Here is a 22,009-nt window from a genome sequence, read left to right as displayed (position 1 = left end):
GAAAAACATCAGAAAACAATTGAGACTTGGTAAGTTGACTAACAGATAGAAGACTTAATGGCAACTTAGGAACATAGAGAACAGGGGATAGATTCATAGATGAGGTAGGAGAGACCACACGATAACCTGTCACTTAAGTAGAGGAACCATCAGCAAGAACAACAAGAGAAGAATTAGAAACTTTAGAAATGGAGGAAAACAAGTTGGACATACCCGTCATACGCCAGGAAGCACCGGAATTAATAATCCAAGGTGTGGAGATAGAGGTAAGAAGGGCAGAGTTACCTGTGTGAGCTAAAGTAGTAGTGGAGGTGGTGGCTGATGCAAACTCAATCTGTTAGAGACGCTTGAGTAGTTGATTAAAATCATCACGAGACACAGTACCAGTGGAAGAGCGCCTGGTGCAAATGTAAGTGTGGTGTCTCTAGAAGTACCACACTCAGAATAAGTAGTGACAGTATTGGCTAACTCATTAGCCCACTCCAACCAACCATGTTTTGTCAACATGTTTCCACAATATGATTTGGCTTACCGCAATAGCTGAACTGACGAGAGGACTTGTCAACTTGCTATCCTGTACCATGGCTATAAGAACCTCGACCACGGCCTTTTCTAAAACTACGGCAGCAACAAAGGCAGGAGTTCTTTTTGGTAGACGAGTCAACCTTAGATGGAGTTACCAAGCAATGAAGATGGGAGAAGACCTCATTGAGAGCAGGCACCTTCTTGCTAGTAAGAAGTTGACCTTTAACAGACTTATAGTTAGGATGAAGTCCAGCCAAGAATTTTGCGACATGGAACTCAACACATTGTTGCTTTAATTGATCCAGATTAGTGGTAAGAGGCTGATGTATCGGGAGTTCTTCAAGAATGCCTTTATACTCACTAAAATATTCATTAAGAGTTTTGTCACCCTGCTTGAAGTTGAACATCTACAAGTCATAAGTACGAGAAATCTTTTTCTCCTGTGAGAAACTCTCCTGTAAATCCTCCCAAACCTCCTTGGAAAGAGTGAAACATGATATTGGAAGCAATAGAAGGCTCAACATTGTTCCACATCCATATTTTAACAACAAAGTTCTCACGCATCCAATCATCATAAGCAGTTTTAGTAGTAGAATCTTTAGGATCAACTCTGGGAGGGCTGTTAGTAATGTATTGAAATTTTCCCTTAGCATGAATGTAGACTTGAACAGCCTGGGCCCACAGAAGAGTAGAAACCCAGAGAGCTTGATGGTAGTTACCTGGATTTGAACAGGGTCATGGGGGCCTTTTGGTTCAGCCATTGGTGCACCAAGTGCAGTAGAAACTCAACCAAAGAAGTGAGTTTGAGATAGCAATAAATAGGACACTCAAATAGGGCAATAGACACTTAGCTACAGCAGGCACAATGGCTGGCAGCATGGGAAACAAAACAGCAAAACAGGGGACTTGCGGCAGCAAAAAACTAGGGGAATTTGAGGTTTTTAAAAAAAATTCCAGAATAGACTTAAAGTAGGGTTGAAGGAGGCACCTGAGGTGGAGAATGAAACCCCAAAACCTGAGCTTAAATAGAGAACTGGACAGGAAGTTATGGCTGAAACTTTACAGCAGAAAAAAAAAAAAAAAAAAAAAAAAAAAAAAAAAAAAAAGAGCAGCCGCAGATTCAAGGAGAAGACTGAACAGCACCTGATCAAGCCAATAGAAGGGGCTGATATTGAGGTCAAGTCTTCCTTAGGGAGAGTAGAAACATCCTTCCAAAGGCTAGCAGCATCAGTAGGTAGAGTAGCAAATAGAAGCAGCTTCAATACTTGTAGTAAATAGGCCCAGAAATAGGGCAGCAGCCATGAAAAATTAGGTTTTATCCTTCTAGATCAGAGAAGCAGTATAATCAGCAGCATAGTAAGGTAGAAGAGCCCTGTTTATTCTTATATCATCATGAACCAGGGCAACAAGAAGTACTTAGGCAGCACAGGTTGCTGCAACCAGAGAGGAGATCCACTCTTCGATGGAGAACCAGAACAGAGATAATTACTGCCAACCGTTCCATGTTCTGACATCTCCACATAAGCAGTTGTTGCTAGTTTGGAAGGAGCAACTGTTACCTCTGGTGTGTTGTTCAATAGAGATAAAGGCTGGAAATCCCTTTCTGGACCCTGTTCTGAAGCAGTTACTTGTGATGATATGTAAGACCATGATCTAAAGAAAGGAGATACCATGTAACAATATGCAAAACAAACACCCAGCAATCCCAAGAGAAAAGAAAGAAGAAGAGGAGAGACCCGAGACTGCTGGTTCACAGAATTGTGACCAGCAGCCTCCCTTACCTTTCTTATTTATAACTAAAACTTATTACAAGTAAAAAGGAAACTAATTAATATTGTAATCTACCTTAGCTAGTAAATAAACTTAGAATAGAATCCTAGTACTAAAGAAGAAACGCTTGAAGCATGGAATGCATACTAACACCTCCCTCTATCAATATAAATAGGGAAATGGATCCAAGGTATTACAGAATTCTAACACGCCTTCTTTCTCTTGGTCCTAGAACTCACATCTATTGCTACACATTGACTTAGGCATCGGAGAGTCCCCCCCCCACCCGAAGCACAACCCTGGTCCTCTCTTATGTAGATTCTTGTCTCTCTTCATTTAGGTCTTAGGCTGAGGAAGATGGACGTAAACGAACCGCAACACAGATGATATATATCTCAAGCTTAGATAAAAAACTATAGAATCTCAACAGAATCAAAATCAGATGATGGGAATTGAAGAAACAGTTCAATAATTAGTTAATTACATAGCAGATCTCTGATAACCATATTTAAAAGGAGAAATTTAGTTTCAGCAAAAATATAATCAGATTTAGAGATGGGTGTAGAGAAAGAAGAAATCATGGAGAAGTAGAAGAGTAAGAAGAAGAATAGGAACAAAGGATTGAAGAGATTGTTGTAACCTGGTAGTCACAGAGAGGGTGAATCAGTGAGTCAAATTCCGATCTGTTAATTCTACTCGAATACTGACTTGGCAACCCTGTAGTACCTGTCCCTATTCGCACAAAGTCATATGCACACTCAACCTCTCGTAGGAACTTCTAAGTGGTCACACTCATTCCACATTCCACACACTTCAATGACATACAATGCAAATAATGGACAAACCCACAACACAAGAATTTTACGAGGTTTAGCTATATGTCTATGTCGCCGAAGTAGTGTTTGTAAAGACTACTTACTCAATACACTACTTTTGATTGAACCTATAGTTGGGAGCATCCACACCCGGTTTTCTTAACCCGCAGCTGAGATGGCACACGCAATGCCGATACAATTTGCAGCACCCACTGCAAGGGAGCACACACTCTCAGTGCTTAGCACCCACTAAGCACCTAGTACAAAATACAGACAATTTGGGGCTTATAATTAGTGCCCTACAATCAAGTGCTGCCTAGCATGTGTACATCCACAACTACAACTAGCATGCATTCATTACTACAGACAATACATGTAATGTAAATCTAGGTTTAGAGTTGGGGAATCTCACAACCAGATGTCTGGAAACCTCCACTGACCACTGGAATCTCCAATATTGACCTCTCAAGGTGAACTTGGTTCTTCAAGTGTTCATTGACAAATTCAGTGCTCACACCTTCTCTTCCCTTGTCTTCTTGCTCTTTAAAGCATCAAGCAACAACCCTCACTTGCTCTCCTCTCTTCTTTTCTTACTTCTCTTGATGTGGAATCACTACACCATTAATGGAGCTCAACTATCTCACAAACCAGCCTTCAATGGAGTAAAGACAATATTCACATAGCATTTAGGCTCAAAACTTGGCCAACAATGGAGGGGGGAGGTTCTCTCTCAAAATCCGTAGCTTTCCTCTTCAAAACTCTTTTTTTTTTTTTTTTTTTTTTTTTTTTGGCTTCCAATGGGCGAAATTTGTGACAATTTTGCAACTTGAATGGACCATTTTGGCCCTATGGTTGCAAGTTATGACCTCTTGAAGTTGGAGCAACCAAAAAGCACCATTTGGAATCTTGTACGGATGGCATGGCATACGCTGGGGCATGGAAAAGGCAGTTCAATCTGAATCATTGGATCAGAACACTATGGCACTTTTAATCTAGGTGATAGGATTAAACTAACGGATGTTGAATCACAGCCATAGGATCGGGATCAGCTTTTACTCATGCTGACACACGCTGACGCAAGCCGTTAGTGTTGGTCGTGTTGTCGATCACGGATTGCGCGCGTTAACGGATTTTGCGGTGGCTTGTCGGCTGCTTTAATTATGGCTGAATAATAACAGCCGTTGGATCTACTTTATTTTAAAAAGCTGAAATCATCCTAAACCATTAGATTGGTTTCTCCTCAGAAAGATCCACCCATAACTCGCCGATTGGAATCTTCGACTCAGATGAGATGGACGTGCGCCAGCCACACGATTGACACCTTACGACGTGACAATCCTCGCCGTCCAATCAGAGTCCGTTACCTTATCCTTATTGCACAGAGCCCTTCTCTTCCATATTTTAATGCTAAAAACCCAGCAGCCCACTTTGAAATTGCACAAAAGCCCTCCAATTTAAACTTCAAATTCTAACAAAAACCTTCGCATCACCGAGAGCAATCGCCCTTTATCGGATTTGGATCTTTAGACCTATTTCACGAAAATGCGTGTAAATCCATACAATTTTCGATCAAGACGAAACAAAAAGCATTGTGACCACGACTTGACGCTCTACAACTTTTCAGAAAACCGATTCATCAAATTCAGCCATGCAAAAAGACCATAATGCCCCTGAACCTTTCAGATGTCACAACTTCCTCATACGGAATAGAAATGAGACGAAACAGATGTGTTGGAATGGATAAATTATGCTCTTAACTTTTTCATAAAGAAACCATCTTCTAGAAAAATTATTTTCACTATCAAAAATGCCCTCGAGCATAAATAAGCCAAATTTGTCAGCGTTGATAAGGAATCCTACACCACCTATCATGGAGGAATCAATCCACTCCAGACACACCATGTAACTCTGTTATCTCATTGGAGAGACCGAACGATGCCACATCACCACTTCTGACCACGTCACTGAAACTGGTCACGTCAACACTGCCAGGTGGCTGAGGTTGCCAACGAGGACAACCAAAAAACAATAGAGATAAACCTTATATTATAGTTCAATTCAAGACTAGATAGATGTCCCACCCCACCTTCACTAAGGCATAGGCTGTTTGACCTGGTCACCCTTAGGTGGCCAGCTAATCCTCTAGGATTTCGATGCAGTACTTTTACAGCACAATATAATAAGATGACTAACAAAACCATTGCAATGTATAAGATCATACTATACTTACAAGCTGATGAACCTCTAACTGTTATCATAAGTATTTACAATCATTGTTCAAAGGTCACCACCCCATAAATACAGTATTCAAAATATAAACTCATAATTACACAAAAAGAATAAAAAAGAATGGAAAATGATATCAATCATCTTACAGTGCTCCATAAGCACAACCCTCACAAATGCAGTTGGGCTCATGCTCCACGTACTCCTGAGTCCATGGCTCCTCGACCACACTAGCTTGTGCTTCACCAATCTCTGATGCTTGGACACCTGTGCCACCATCTAAAAATGGAGCACAAACATGGGATGAGTTTCACTAAGCCCACTGAGGGGTGGGAGCATCAAGCATACACATTCAAAATGATGCAATGAAACGCTCAATCATAAATGATGTAGCATGTATCCATTTTCATCACACAACTAATCAATCATACTCAGTCTAATAATGGGTACTAGTGCTACGAAATTAGGTGGTATCCTTGGTCCCCCAATGATACAAGCTACTTGCAAGTCAGAAGCCTGCCAGTCTCAGAAAGAACCTCGGTCCCCAAGTAGCTACCCCGGCACCGGAATGAACCTCGGCCACGCTAGGCATTGTCTACCTCCAACACACAATCTCCTCCAACAGTGGATGTGTTATTCCGGAACGAACCTCGGACCTACCACAAATGGGATTATCCAATACCTTTCCCCTACTGGTAAGGGGTTGTCGCACCAGGCTTGTGATCCTAACCAAATGCATTCTACATGTATGTACACTTGCATAAGCCAAAAATAAGCACACAACCACACGGTACCAGAACGAACCTCGGCCACACTGTGTCCGTCACCATCCACAACCTCATCAACCTCAACAGAACAACCACAACAATCACAACCTCAACAGCGCCACCACAACCTCTACTTTTCTCTTCCACAGTCACAAATTCAATATCAACAATTCATCACAATATGATCATGCATAAATAAAATTAAAATCATAAAAACTCCATAAATTAAACAACACCCACTTGCCTATTCGTATCGAATATGTGAATCAACCAATTCCGTTAACCACGTGTCCTCACCGAGTGGGTGGATTTTAATTTAACCATTATATGCATAAGAGTCATTTTTTTTATGTTCCTAAAAATACTAGTGGGCCCCCTATCAAAGCCCCAAATCAGCCTTAGGATAAGGCTTCAATACTGTAACCGGCTGATGGGACCGGAGAGTGCACTTGTACCGTTTGATCATAGTTTTTAAGGAGGTAAGGCGATGGAGGCGTTTAAGGGTCTTTCGGAGTGCCTTAGCGATAAGGCGGGCATAAAGCGTCGCCTTATCGACTAAAGCGTTCCTGTGTAATTTTTTTATAAAACCAATCTATTTGGTTCAAATCCTAGTTGAATTCTATTACTCATATGTTAAATAAATATTAAAGGTTCATATTCATACCAATGTAAGATATTTATCAAGAAAACAAATCAATAAAGTGAATAAACATATTAATATATAATATAAATACATAATTATGAAACAAAATTATAAATATAAAGAAAAGAAGACATAAAAAATACAAGTATTTATTATACTTACTTCTATGATGCCAAAATGAGTGCCTAAGCCCTAAGGTCATCCACTATATTTCTACTCCTGTCAAAGAAGAATGAAGCTCACTTCTGTCGGAGCAAAATGGTCGCCTGGATTAGTGGTTCTTCCTTGTTCCTGATTCCTTCTCAAAGCCCTTTCTTAAAACCCTTGACAAAATCCAAACCCTATTTGTGAATCGTGTTTTTGTTTTGTTTATTTTGGTTATTTTTGGTGGAGTAAAGCTAATACCATAAATCTCAAGTGTTAACAAAACCATACACCTACCTATAAAAAATCTATATTTGGAATCTTCATCAAGTAATTTTAAAATGTGTTTAAAGAAAAAAAAAATCCATAAGGCTCCACTTCACATAAGGCGGAGCACTACCTTACCATCTCTAGACCGCATAAGACTATGCGTTTGATGTAACTGACGGATGGATCAAAAGGTCCTTTTTCTATAAGAAAATCCCACCAGCTGATGCAACCGGCGGATGGTCTTGATCAGCCGGATTAATACGTTGTTTGACCCAGAAATTAGGGCTTTTTGCCCAGATCTCAAATTCAAGTTATGGGGGTCATTTTAACCTCTTAGGGTCCCACGTATCTAGGTATTAAAGTGAAAGATCTAACCATCACCCATCCCTTGGCTCAAATGGGTGATTTTCCCCAATATGTGAGCTTGGGTCCATGGATTACATGCTTGGTAGGCTTAGATTAGTGCATGCATCCATGGATCTGAAATAACCTATAGGGGGTGAACAGGTTATACTAGTGGAAATCCAATTCTTTTAAAAATTATTGTCCTAAGTGTGATTATAAATAAAATTGCGGAATGAAATAAAATACTCATAATCACACAACACCAAGAATTATAGTGGTTCGACTCAACCTGAGTCTAGTCCACTCCTAACAAGAGTCCTCTTGTAAGGTATTACACTAGTTCTCCCTTTCAGTACAGTAGGTAGGGAAGAAAAACCTTTACAGTCTTTTATGGATAAGAGTATCCATACAAATCCCCTTTACAGGTAGAGAAACACCTTTAAAATCCCATTTTCAAGTAGAGAGGCACCTTACACTATTTTAAGGATAAGAGGATCCTTACACAATCTTAAGTATAGTCTAGGAATTGATGTAAACAGGAAAAATAAGATAGTGGAATAAAGAGGGTTACCTCTGGTGTGATGCAAATGATGAATGTGATAATAATGAATGAATGCACCTTATAAGTCTTCTCTAAGTCTTTGACTTGCACAGTGAGAATATGGAAGACCCTTGATGGAAACTTGAGCTTTTCTCTTTTTGATATGGTGAAGACCAAGTCACTCAAGTAAAGTAGAATGCTTTTGACTCTTAAAGCTCTTTAGGATGTGCTCTTAAATTTAGGAATTGTTAATCTTTAATTAAGAGCATCATAGGCATTTATAGGTGAGCTTAAGTGATCATTTTAGGCAACAAATCAGGCTCAACGGTCATATTCTTGGTCGACCGCCATCGGTAGCCGGTCTGTCGGAAAGAGCCGTTGGAGTACAAATAGAGCCTTTGGAGGTGTCCCAGGCAGGCACAGGTCGACCGAGACTTCCAGTCAGTTGACCGGCTATGGACTCGGACAGTGCCGGTCTATCGGGGCTTCCAGCCGGTCAACCGCCAACATGACACTCTGTTTTGACAGAATGCTGTCATACTGACCAGTTGTCAGTGTGCCGACCATAACTTTTTTGTCCAACTTGGATTGACCTGATACCAGTTGTGTTGGAATCGTGACTCGATTCCCTACAACTTTCGTGAAGGATCCATCTCCTGTTACCGACATTTGGAATTTCCAAAATACCCTTTAGTCAGGTCAATTGTGATTTTCACAGAATATCACAAGAACATATATTTCCTAATAGGTTCTACACCACTAAGGTCATTCTAGAATGATGATATGCAATGCATGGTGTGTGTGCATATATGTATATAAAGAAAGTTACAATTTGAGGAATCTAAGCTATCCTAGAGATCTTCATCTTAACTTGATGCTTGTAATCTTCATCATCACTTGACTCTCCACTCTTAGCATTCCATCTTCTATGCTTCTTGATTGTATCTTTATGTCTTGGTCTTTGAGTCTTTGACTTGGAGTATCCAAAATATGCGTAACTAGGCAACACTTAACAATCATAGTTAAAGCTACTTGTTTGTTTGTTATTACCAAAACACATATAGGAGTGTGGTCATATTCCCAACAATCTCCCCCTTTTTGGTGATGACAAACAAACAAAAGAAATGACAGTAAAATATTTAAAATTTAAATGCAAGCAATCACATATCATTTCAAAGGCAAGACTTCCACATAAGCAATACTTTCTCCCCCTTTTGGCAACAGCAAAAATGTGAACATGTATATAAAACATAGAGACATGTGCAGCATTCAAGAAAATAACATGCTCCCCCTGAATATGTGATAGGATTAAAAATAAGATATTCAGCATTCAAGAGGCATGTATATAAACACAACACACATCTAAGTATTAAAATAAGCATTAATAGAAAAAAGGTAAGCTCAGCACATAGGATTCCACACAAAAAAGGTAAAAAGAGTTCCAGCTCAACATAGAAAAATAAAACATAGTTTTAAACATAACGATCATAAAACAAAGCTTATAAAAGAGTAGTGTTCATCCTATTCTTCTTCATTCTCATCTTCAGCTTTATCTTCATCTTCATCTTCTTCTTTGAGGAGCTTTAGGATGGCGTCCTGCTTTTTCTCCATCTTCTCCAACTGAGCAAAGATTTTGTTGCCAAGCTTCTCAAGATCAACGACAGTCGGGAAGAAGGCAGTCGAGGCTCCACTCCCCTGTCCTTCTGGCTGACGTGGTCTAGCAGCTGTGCCACTTGAAGCCATTCCTTTCTTTGGGATGAGACTCATCTTTCGGATAGTTATGAGATCTATCTCTTGAGGAATGGGTTCAAACACTTCATCGGAGAAGTCCACATCAAACTCTTTTAATGGTCGACAAAGCAGCCTTCCATAGGGGAGATTGCCCTTTTGCAGCTTATCCCCACAGGCAACCCTATTCATCAAGATGATGTAAGGAAGGTTGACACTCATTGATTCACAGACACAGTAGATAAGGTAAGCATGGATGAGGGAAATCTCATCCCTGTGACCTCCTTTGGGCAGGATGTTGTAAGAGATGATAAGGTTCACAATTCTCCCTAGGTCAGTAAGTTCATTTGCCTTAATCTTGTGTGTATTTGCATAGTCCTTCATGATGCTTCAATACACAGTGTCAATATCCATGAATTGTTCAATATATGTCTTGGGATGGTAGAATTTCAGGGTTCCTTCCACAGAGATGTCCAGGATGTCTCCTAAGGTCTGAATGTCTAACTCTACATAGACTCCTTTCACATAGGAGTGAAGATAGAGAGATTGCTCTTCACCAGACATAGTGAGGTTACAATAGAACATCTTAACTAGGTTAGGGTAGCATTTGGTTTCAAACTTGAGGATATTCCCCCAACCCAAAGCATCAAAATGGTCTTTGATTGCATACCTAGTAAGAGATTCTGTATTGATGGTTCTACCTTGCTCAACTTGGTGAGGTATATATAGATCCCAACACTCACGAGTAGCCGAGGAAGAGAGCCACAAATCAGCCTTGGAAGAGCTTGTAGTCTTCCTTTTGCCTTTGTTGGCCGGAGCTTTCCTTACATTGGGGGGACGTTGAGAGGCCATAGTGAGAATGTGAAGGGAAAGTGAAGAAAAATAAAGATTTTTGGAGAAGAAAGTGAGAGATTTGCAGATCTAGGTTTTTAGATGAGTTTTGGCTAGGGTTTTGGGAGAGGAAGGGTCGAAATGGGGTTTAAGAGTTTTGGGTTTCTTAAAATGGAGAAAAAAACCCAAAAATTAAGTTTTTAAAGAGCCAAAAACGTTTTTTTTGGGGCGGCGGCAGTCGACAGCCAGATGGGGGCGGTCAACCGGCCAACCATTCAGCTAATGGCAGTCGACCGGCTCTAGTAAGCGGTCGACCGGTAATCTGTTCTATGAGGAGCGGTCAACCGGATGGTTAGGGGCAGTCAACCGACCTCTGCAGAAAATGCCAGAAAATGCCCAGAAAACCCAGTTTTTGAAGGGGGTTTTTGGTCCAGTTTCTCTAGGGGTTTGAACATGAATGAGAAGGGACTTCCTCTTCACCCAAATGGGTTGCAAATTCCAAGCTCCTTAAGGAACTAAACCTTTCTTCACCTAGAGGTTTAGTGAAGATGTCTGCAAGTTATTTCTCGGTTTCGATGTACTCAAGGGAGACATCTCCATTCTGAATGGTATCTCGCAGAAAGTGATGTCGAATGTCTATGTGCTTTGCCCTTGAGTGTAAGATAGGATTTTTACTCAAGTTAATGGTGCTAGTGTTATTGCACATAATTGGACATGATTCAAACTTCACTCCAAGGTCTTGAAGTGTTTGATTCATCCAAAGGATTTGTGCACAACACCTTCCAGCCGTGACATATTCGGCTTCGGTGGTGGATAAAGCAACGGAGTTTTGCTTTTTGCTAAACTAAGAAACTAGGCAAGAGCCAAGAAAATGACAGGTACCGTTGGTACATCTTCTATCAATATGGTAGCCCGTAAAGTCAGCATCTGAGAAATTGACTATGTCAAAAGGTTGGTTTTTAGGATACCATAATCCTACATCACACGTGCTTTTCAAATATTTCAAAACAGCAGTGAGATGTGATTTCTTTGGATCGGCTTGAAATCGAGCACATGCATATACGCTGTACATGATGTCCGGTCTACTTGCCGTTAGATATAAAAGGCTCCCAATCATACCTCTATATCTAGTAACGTCCTCAGAAATACCACCTTCATCCTTGGTGAGCTTCAAGAATGAACTCATCGAAGATTTTTTACTGTTATTGTCAAATTTCTTTAGAAGCTCCTTGGTGTACTTACTTTGGTTGATAAAAATCCCATTTTTAGTTTGTTTTATTTGAAGTCCGAGGAAGAAATTTAATTCTCCCATCATACTCATTTCAAATTCATTGCTCATTTTTTTTACTGAAATCAGTACACATAGTCTCATTGGTTGAGCCAAAGATATCATCTACATAAATCTGAACAATGAGTATATCTTCTTTCTTGTTCTTCACAAATAGGGTAGTATCAATCCTCCCCCTTGAGAAGTCACTTTCTATCAAGAAAGCACTCAATCTCTCATACCAAGCTCTAGGAGCTTGTTCGAGTCCATAGAGGGCTTTCTCAAGTCTAAAGACATGGTTTGGAAACTTTAGGTTTTCAAAACCAGGGGGTTGAGCTACATACACCTCTTCTTGAATGTAACCATTCAAGAAGGCACATTTTACATCCATTTGATATAGTTTAAAATTCTTATGGCATGTAAAAGCAAGTAGCATTCTTATGGATTCTAGTCTTGCTATAGGGCATAAGTCTCATCATAGTCTATTCCTTCTTGTTGATTATACCCTTTGGCAACTAGTCGGGCCTTGTTACTTACAATATTCCCATCTTCATCCAGTTTGTTTCGAAAAACCCACTTGGCACCTGTAAACGTGTGGTGGTCAGGTTTTGGGACAAATTCCCAAGCCATGCTTCTTTCAAACTGGTGAAGCTCTTCTTACATTACAACAATCCAGTCACTGTCTTTCAAGGCTTCTTTTATGTTCTTAGGTTCAATCTTTGAGATAAATTCAGTATGTTTGCATATCTCACGAGATTTAGATCTAGTTTGGATTCCTTCATCCAGATCCCCTATTATATTTTCTAGGGGATGATTCCTATGGAGAATGATATCTTTAGGTATGGTTTTTACTTTTTCAACAGCCTTTTCTTTTTCTTTTTCCTTAAGTTCTTCAAGAGAAATATCATTCACTTTGTTCTTTATCTCATCAAGAATAGCATCATCGTCATCAATAAGAGATTTATTTAAGTCATTAGGCAATGATTCATCAATCTAACATTCATGGATTCTTCAACCATTAATGACCTTTTATTAAAGGCCTTATATGCTCTACTGTTGAGAGAATATCCTAAGAATATTCTTTTATCAGATTTTGCATCAAACTTTCCAAGGTAGTTTTTTGTGTTTAGGATGAAACACTTACAACCAAACACCCTAAAGTAATCTACCTTAGGTAGTTTACCAAAATATAGCTCATAGGGATTTTTGGAAAGAATAGGTCTTAAAATAATTCTATTTAACACATAGCATGCTGTATTTATAGCTTCAACTCAAAAATACTTAGACAAGGAGTACTCATTGAGCATTGTCCTAGCCGTTTCTTGTAGTGACCTGTTTTTCCTTTCAATAACCCCATTAGATTGAGGTGTTCTAGGAGTGGAGAAGTTATGGTCGATGCCATGCTTGTGGCAATATAAATCAAACTGATTTATATTGTCAAATTCTCCTCATGGTCACTCCTAATAGAGGTTATTGTAAAGCCCTTTTGATTTTGTAATCTTTTGCACAAAGTTACAAACTCATCAAAGGCGTCATTTTTATTTTTAAGAAAAACAGTCCATGTATATCTAGAATAGTCATCTACAATCACAAAAGTATAAGTTTTACCATTCAAACTAGAAACATTAATAGGGCCAAACAAATCCAAACGAAGGAGTTCCTAAGGCCTTGATGAAGAAACAATGTTATTCGACCTGTGGGAAACCTTGTTTTGTTTGCCTTTTTGACAAGCATCACAAAAATTATTTTATTATATTTGATCTTAGGAAGGTTCCTAACAAAATCCTTGGATGCAATGGTTTGGATTAACTTGACATTTGCATGTCCAAGCCTTCTATGCCATAATGAGGATCCACTATGGTTAGAAACCTGACACGCATTCAAGGGACTTGTCTCCTCAAGCATGCAAACATAAATATTATTCTTCCTAGATCCTTTTAAAATAAGATCATTATTTGCATCTTTGATATAACAATGAGAAACATCAAAATCTAGTTTATAACCTATTCAACACAATTTACTAACACTAAGCAGGTTATAGTTCAGATTTTTGACATAATACACATTGGAAATAGAAATACCTCCTAACTTTATCTTCTCAATTCCAGCAATCTTTCCTCTGTTGTCATCTCCAAATGAGACCCATCCTCCGTCGTAGTCCCGTAAGCTTGAGAACAAGTTCTTTCTGGATGTCATGGGCTTGGAGCATCCACTATCTATTATCCATTTAGGTTTTATCTTGTTTTTCAAGTATACCTACAACAGAAGTTTAGTTGTACATTGGTCCTGATAATTTCATGGGTCCGTCATCATTAGTGTCAAATGTCACTATTGGGACCCAAGTGGTTTTGTAACCTTTAGGTCTCTGATTTTGTCTTTGAGATGTCCTTGGGTTCCTTTGAGTCCTTTGAGATTCATATGATCCATATGCTCTTTGAGGTGTATAAGAACTTTGAGATCTATAGGACCTTTGGGATTGGTATTTCCCATGAGGTCTATAGGATTCTTGGGGGTAGGTTCTATAGGCTTGGGATTGCCTTTGGTTCCTTACAATAGAATATCCCCTTTAAGGTTGGGGTCTTCTATATCTAGGCATAGGTCTAGAGTCCTCTTGAGGCCTGTGTTGCCTTCTTTGAGATGTGTAATAGTAAGCATGGTTGACTTTGGTTCTTTGTCTCTCATTTTGAGAGTTTGTGGTCTTTTTTTTCTTGGCATTACATTGTTTTATGGAATGCCCTGTTTTCTTACAAAAACCACACTTGACATAAGAGGTGGAAGGTTGGTTCCCTTGGTCACCCCTTCTTGGATTCTCCTTTTGCTTTTCTTTCTTTTAGATGGGTTTTGTCCATCATAACCCAGTCCTTTTCATTAGGACCTTTTCTTTGGTTTCCAAGAAGGTTGTCAAGGTTTCTTTACCCTTTTGTAAAGGTGCAAAGGGTGGTGTTTAACTTAGAGTTTTCTTCCTCAAGTTTACTCACCTTGGAGGTTAGAGCATCCACTCTTTTGTTAAGAATGTCAACTTCCTTTTCCAATTTATTTTTATCTGATTCTAGTTTTAGATTCTCTTCATATAAGGCCTCAAAGGCTTCTTGAAGTTCTTCGTTCGAGTCATTTATAAGAGAATCAATTTGAGTTTGCTGACTTACCTCTTATTCTTCATCTCTAAGGGCCATCAAGGCTAGGTTGGTGACTTCTTCTTCGGGGTCTCTCTGTTCTTCTTCATCACTTGAATCCCATGTGGCTTCATAAGCTTATTTTTTGGTTTGTGTGGGCATTCAGTTCTAAAGTGACCAAGTTTTCTACACTCAAAGCACACAACATCTTTAGAAGAAGTTTCCTTAGTTTTGAATTTAGACTTACCTTTTTCTTTGTAGGACATGTCACCATGAGACTTATTCTTGTATGGTGTTTCCCTTCTTGAGAAATTTATTAAACTTTCTCATGATGAGGGAGATTTCCTTCTCTATATCAAAGTCCTCATCATCGTCATCATCGCTTACTTCCTCAATGATTTGAGAAGATTTTAATGTTATAGTTCTTCTATTGCTTTCAGGAGTTAGTTTATCAACTTTTAACTCCACTTCATGAGTTTATAGGGATCCCAAAAGGTAGTCAAGTGATATCTTCGTTAGATCCTTCACTTCTTCAATGGTTGTCTTCTTAGGTCTCCAAGTAGTTGGTAAGGCTCTCAAAATCTTTCTAACCTTTTCAGCTTAGTATAGGTCTTTCCTAAACTTTTAAGACTATTAACAATACCAGTGAAGCGAGTGAACATTTCAGTAATAGATTCATTATCATTTATTGTAAAAGATTCGTAGTCTGAGACTAGTTGGTCTTACCTTTCTCTCCTTTACCTCGTCTGTATCTTCGTGAGTTACAAGAAGCATGTCCCAAATTTCCTTGGCTGTGTCAAATGCTATGACTCGGTTGAATTCTCTCGTTCAATGCACATTGGAGGAAGGTGATGGCTCTGAAATTGTACTGGATGAAAGTTATATCATCGGCAGTCCACTCCATCTTGTCCTTTGGTACTTTCTTTCCTTCAATTTCTTTTGTGATAACATAGGGTCCATTCTCTATGGCTCTCCACACAAGAATGTTATGTCCACAAACAAAATTTTTAGACCTACATTTTCAGAAGGAGAAATTTTCTCCATTAAAGTAAGGGGGTTTCGAGGAATTCATATCCTCTGGTGGTCCTTGGGATGTGGCCATGATCTTTTAACTCACTTTTAAGACAAAGATAGTCCTAAAACTTTGAGCTCCCGCTCTGATACCAATTGAAATAATCTAAGGGGGGTGAATAGGTTATACTAGTAGAAATTCCATTTTTTTTTAAATTATTATCCCAAGTGTGATTGTAAATAAAAATTGTGGAAGGAAATAAAGTACTCATAATCACACAACACCAAGAATTATAGTGGTTCGACTCAACCTAAGTGTAGTCCACTCCCTACAAGAGTCCTCTTGTAAGATATTCCAGTAGTTCTCCCATTCAGTACAGTAGGTAGGGAAGAAAATGGATAAGAGTATCCATACAAATCCCCTTTACAGGTAGAGAGACACCTTTACAATCTCCTTTTCAGGTAAAGAGGCACCTTACACTCTTTTAAGGATAAGAGGATCCTTACACAATCCTAAGTACAGTCTAGGAATTAATGTAAAACAGAAAAGTAAGATAGTGGAATAAGAGGTCCACCAGTCGATTGCCATCGGTAGCCAGTCAACCGAAAAGAGCAATTGGAGTACAAATAGAGCCATTGGAGGTGTTCCAGGCAGGCACCGGTCGACCGGCTATGTTCTCGGACAGTGCCGGTCAACTGGGGCTTCCAGCCGGTCGACCGCCAACATGACGGACTCTGTTTGACAGAATGCTGTCATACTGACCAGTGGTCAGTGTACCGACCATAACTTTTTGGTCCAACCTCGGATTGACCTAATACCAGTTGTGTTCGAATCGTGACTCGATTCCGTACAACTTTCATGAAGGATCCATCTCCTGATACCGACATTTGGAATTCCCAAAATACCTTTTAGTCAGGTCAATTGTGATTTTCACAGAATATCACAAGAACATATATTTCCTAATATGTTCTACACCACCTAAGGACTTCCATGTTTTGTCAAGGTGATGTCCTAAGGTCATTCTAGAATGATGATATGCAATTCATGGTGTGTGTGTGCATATATGTATATAAAGAAAGTACAAGTTACAATACGAGGAATCTAAGCTATCCTAGAGATCTTCATCTTAACTTGATATTTGGAATCTTCATCATCACTTGACGCTCCACTCTTAGCATTCCATCTTCTATGCTTCTTGATTGTGTCTCCATGTCTTGGTCTTTGAGTCTTTGACTTGGAGTATCCAAAATATGCGTAGCTAGGCAACACTTAACAATCATAGTTAAAGCTACTTGTTTGTTTGTTATTACCAAAAAACACATAGAAGTGTGGGCATATTCCCAACAGGATCTGTCATCTACGTGCTCAAAGGTATGAGCAATGTGGAAGGGGAACCCTAAACCTAGCATAGGTTGCAAAAAATGAAAATAGAAAGAGGGAAAATGGAGTAGAGAGCGAGAGAACCACCTACCTTTGTGAGTGTGGGTGAAGGTTGTGTAGGAACTCCCCAAGAATTTTCCTTCCTCTTCACTTCCTCCTCCTCTTCTCTCCTTCTCCTTCCTCTTCTTCTTCTTCCTCTCCCTCCTTCTTTCATTGTGAAATGAGTAAATGAGGGGGAGTTGGCATTAAATAGGCACACCTAACAACGAACACCTGTTTGGCTAATTAATATGTTTTCCCTATAACTAGGTTAATCCAGTGGTTGGGCAGTGTGGGCTCACCTCGATGGGGTCCATGTTCATTAATCCATCATGGAACATGCAGTAGAGGTGTTTCGGAGCATGCAGGTATGTAGCCCTGGGCCCCACAGACAGTTAATCCATTTGGAGCAGATACAGGGTCTCTGGAGGGTGCCAACCGGTGGATGGGATGACCAGCCGGTTGCTCCAAATGTGCCCATTTGACTGGGATCCTTCCCAGTATTGGTTCCACAGGTCTTGGGACTTTTGTGAGGGGTCAGTGACCATTGAATAGGCTTGCCTATCATATTTAAAATTGGTGGAATCCTTAAGGTTAGGATACATACCCGAGCTCTCTTGAAGATCTAAATCCTTTCTAATTTGACTGGCACTGACTGCAATGACAAGAAGGATCATTCTTCCCTTCCAGACAGTAAACTGCTCGATCCAGAAGTCATTCGGTGCATCATCTGTTTCCATGGAAAGGTCAGTTAGATTTGGGCACGGGTGTAATAATAGATCTGAATGTTAATCAACCAGATAGATCTGGGATACCAGCCCTCTGTGCAGAGCTCGACAGTTCAAAAACTCTTGGCAAAGAAAGGACTGTTGATCAGTCTCTCTCATTGACTTGACTTAATAGACACAAAACAAATCTCTTTCAAACTAATATGTACCCTAAACTTATGTCTTACACTGCCTTCTCTGCCCGATTAATGGATTAGTGTAGGAAAAATGTGAAAAGCAGATTTGTCAGATCATTTAAACCATCTGGTGGCAGTCAAAATGATCTATTCACCCAACCTGAGTGTCCAACCTTGAATATTATCTCGAGCATATGGACCTTTAGGAATTTTTTTTGTTAATGGTCTGAATGTCAGACCATTTACCCAGCCACTTTTCTGATCGTCCTTCAAACACTCGGTGCAGTGTGGGTTGGGGTTAGGATCAGTAGAGTCTGGTTTGGTTGATCAAAAAAGAATTTTAAACCTGACATGTTGCCATCCCTAGTGGGAAGGTTCCACATTTCATGCAGCTGACTGGCTATCAGGTAGTGTGGTCTGGAGTGCCCCTTTCATAGTGATCTAGTGGCAGATGTCTCACATGCATTTTATTCCTTCAATTTTTTTTAACCTTCTTTCCCCATTTAATTTTGTGTTTGCCCTGAAAACAGTAACAGTTAGAAAATGCAAACATGCAGGTATCATTCTGAATCTGGTTGGCAGACACTGTTAGAAGTTATTCTTGAGCACTATGGGCTTGAAGTTGACCCATCTGTGATGACTCTTTTCATATGCCTTGTTCCAGTTATTATTGACGCATGTGTGAAGCTTTGGGTATGTTCTATCCTTGAACATTGTTAGAAATGTTGACAGTTACGTACTTAATTAAGCTATCGTATGTGAAGAACTAAATCATACGGGCATCATCATTACTTAAATATTGTACAACTGTGAAGCAAGAGGCAAAGACGCAAAAGATTATGCAGAAATGGACAAGTTTTAATGTCTAAATATATGAACACAAATGTTGGATCTATAATTTTTTCTTTCCAAAAACTGGCATCCATTGAATAATAATCTGAATAAATTCGGAAATTAAATAAAGTAAAACAAAATAATGACATTTATAAGCCAAGGCAATTAATTAGCTACTGAAACCACTAGAACAGTGTATGTCTATCATGTCCTTACCTGTGCATAGTATTGGTTTGCATATGCGGCAATGACCATTAATTTAATAACTCCCACCTAACAGACCCAAGTGTGCACTTCTCATATGCTTTTTCTAGGCTTTCTGCTTCCATTGGGATGACCAGAGAAATGTTGGAGAGCCATGCATGGTCCATCCATACAAAAATTGATGCAAACTGAAAAATCCAGATTATGGACCTCAAATGAAACACGCCCAATGTTCAAATGTAAAGGAAGCAACTATGTTGTTGAGGAATCAGATTGACAGAAGGGGAAGGAAAAGAGATGAAATCAATCTGCTTAGGAGGGAAACTCAAAACAGAACTCTCTAGCTATTAAGTATTCTATTCTGACTCAAGCACTTAACTACTAATCTTATATACCCCTTTGTGGGCATAAAGTTTGGGCCTTATAATTGAGCCAATTACAAATAAAAAAACACTTTAAACAAAAGCCCATAACCAAGTACTATCAAAACAGGTCCTAACGTTGCATTGAAACTGCATTAAAAAAATATAACCACTTAATGCATAGAAATTCTCAACACTGGGACCTGGGGGGGGGTAAGAACTTAAATGTTTGTTATTATACAGCAGTAGCAAGGGGACATCTATCTTGCGATACTCTCTCAGATTTTAACAAAAAAGTTAATTTTTTAAATACTTGATAGACATTGTTGTTTCTATTTATACTTGTGTACTTTTCCTTATTGCAACTCTTTTTCACTGCACTGATCATCTCCTTCTCCTGGCACGATTGGTACAGTTATTCAAATTCCTTCCAAGATTGTCACCGAAGGTTGCAAATATTTTCCGAGAAATGAAACGTCATTAGTGAGGTGTCTGTCATGTTTGGATTTTGTCTCGCCAAACAAGGCTCTACCAAAGTAGGTTCATGTATCAAGTTATTTCCTCAATAATTGGTGTTTTCTTTCTTCTGTTATACAGGATTATTTTAAGCTGTAAGTATAGAGGAAAATTTTAATTTTTATGGATTTTATTCTCAGAAGCATATGGTATTCATGTGGTACAGATTTGTTAATTGTCTTTTCTAATCACAGTTACAGTTACAACCTTTGATCTTAGTTGCCTCCAAATAGTCACTTGATTTAATAGTATCTCTTACATTTTTATCATTGATGAATTATCCTAATTCAGAATGATATAAGAATGAGACCCAGTTCCATTAATCTTTGATCTTAGTTGCCTCCAAATAGTCACTTGATTTAATAGTATCTCTTACATTTTTATCATATGAATTATCCTAATTCAGAATGATATAAGAATGAGACCCAGTTCCATTAATCTGGATTTAATATTAAGTGCATTTTATTTTCTAATGGCCAGCTGCTCTCAAGGTGAAATTGTGCAAGAGTCAAAATGTTTTCAACTACTCTGTACAGTCAAAAGGGTCCGCTAACTGGGTTCCAGGATTTGCATGGCCAAGCTTTAGTTGAGATGCTAAAGCCTAAAATCTTCTGGGCAACATGTTTATAGATAGTAGGCGGCTCTCCCAACAGAATCTGTTTCAAAATAGGGTTGAGTTTGGTACAACTCGTCAGAATAAAGATAATCAATAGAGTACTAAAAAAAAAATATATATATATATATATATATATATGACATAAAGGAAAATTCATTAGTTGGAAATAAGGTTCAATGCATTTTGGGATTGATGATTTCCTTGCCTAGTAAATACATATACACTAGTAGCTATGTCTAAAAAAAAAACTGCATTACAGGGTGATCAGTGGTACATTGGTAGAGAAGCAAAAAAGACCTGGAATTCCAGTAGATGTTCCAGAAGGGTTGGAAAGTATGCCATGGCCATGCACCAGATTGAGGTTGTTGTGGAATAAGTTGAAGTAAGTTTGTCGCACCCTACTCCCTCTAGGATATATGCAGTGGGACTAAGGCGTTTACCCTTTTATATCTCTACCAGGATCTCTGATAGAAGTATCTTAACTGTCACAATCCGTAACACAATTGAACCAATTAAATCAATATAGCAGAATCAGAGTTTATATACACAAAGTCAACTTCAAATCATTGAGGAGAAAGCTAAATGTTCAATATATGTTACATCAATTGTGTTTTATCCTTCACAAATTTTCAGGATATACATATAATATCCAAAATTATAACATAAAAAAATACGGCACCAAATGATAATGGGCAGCATTACCCTCGACTCATAGTACAGTATAGGCATAGGTATCGCATGCACAATTTGAGTCATGCTCCTCGGGCTCTAGTGTCCACTAGTCCCAACCATAATCTGCCATGAAAGAGATGTCACTACTCATGGGCACGGCAATACATGCATCATTATCTAAAAAGCAACACGCACGTGGTGTGAGCTTTAACTAGCTCAATGAAGGCATTTAATGGTAGTATATATGATTGAAAGTTTGACAAAGTCCCCAGTTGAGTCACCACTGTAAGGGGTAGCGCATGCATATCCGCAGGCCCTGCACCACCGTATCACCGCTTGGGATAATACATGGAAGCCTATTTCGCGAACAACTCATTCCCTCTATGTTGGGTGGTCTTTCTCAATAGTAATCTAATGGTCAATTTGGGGATGGGGAATCAAAAATTTGGAGTCGCCACCTAGGATTAGGGCCTAAGACCCGAGAT

General features: G+C 39.1%; 1 protein-coding gene across 2 annotated transcripts in view; it reads left to right on the top strand.

Moving 5' to 3' along the window:
• LOC122070277 (chloroplast envelope membrane protein) overlaps positions 1 to 20,454 on the top strand; it is an 88,721-nt gene extending 68,267 nt beyond the window's left edge. For both annotated transcript variants that reach the window (XM_042634403.1, XM_042634402.1), the window contains 2 exons: positions 18,878 to 19,013; positions 20,136 to 20,454. In XM_042634403.1, coding sequence (XP_042490337.1) covers positions 18,878 to 19,013; positions 20,136 to 20,204 — 205 coding nt within the window. In that variant the 3' untranslated portion in view covers positions 20,205 to 20,454. The remainder of the gene's footprint in view (positions 1 to 18,877; positions 19,014 to 20,135) is intronic.
• The last annotated feature ends 1,555 nt before the right edge of the window (positions 20,455 to 22,009 follow it).

The sequence above is a fragment of the Macadamia integrifolia genome, unplaced genomic scaffold (assembly GCF_013358625.1).
Source record: "Macadamia integrifolia cultivar HAES 741 unplaced genomic scaffold, SCU_Mint_v3 scaffold870, whole genome shotgun sequence".
In the NCBI taxonomy this organism is placed as follows: Eukaryota; Viridiplantae; Streptophyta; class Magnoliopsida; order Proteales; family Proteaceae; genus Macadamia; species Macadamia integrifolia.
Note: the sequence above shows the minus strand (reverse complement) of the source record. Positions and strands in the feature narration are given on the sequence as shown.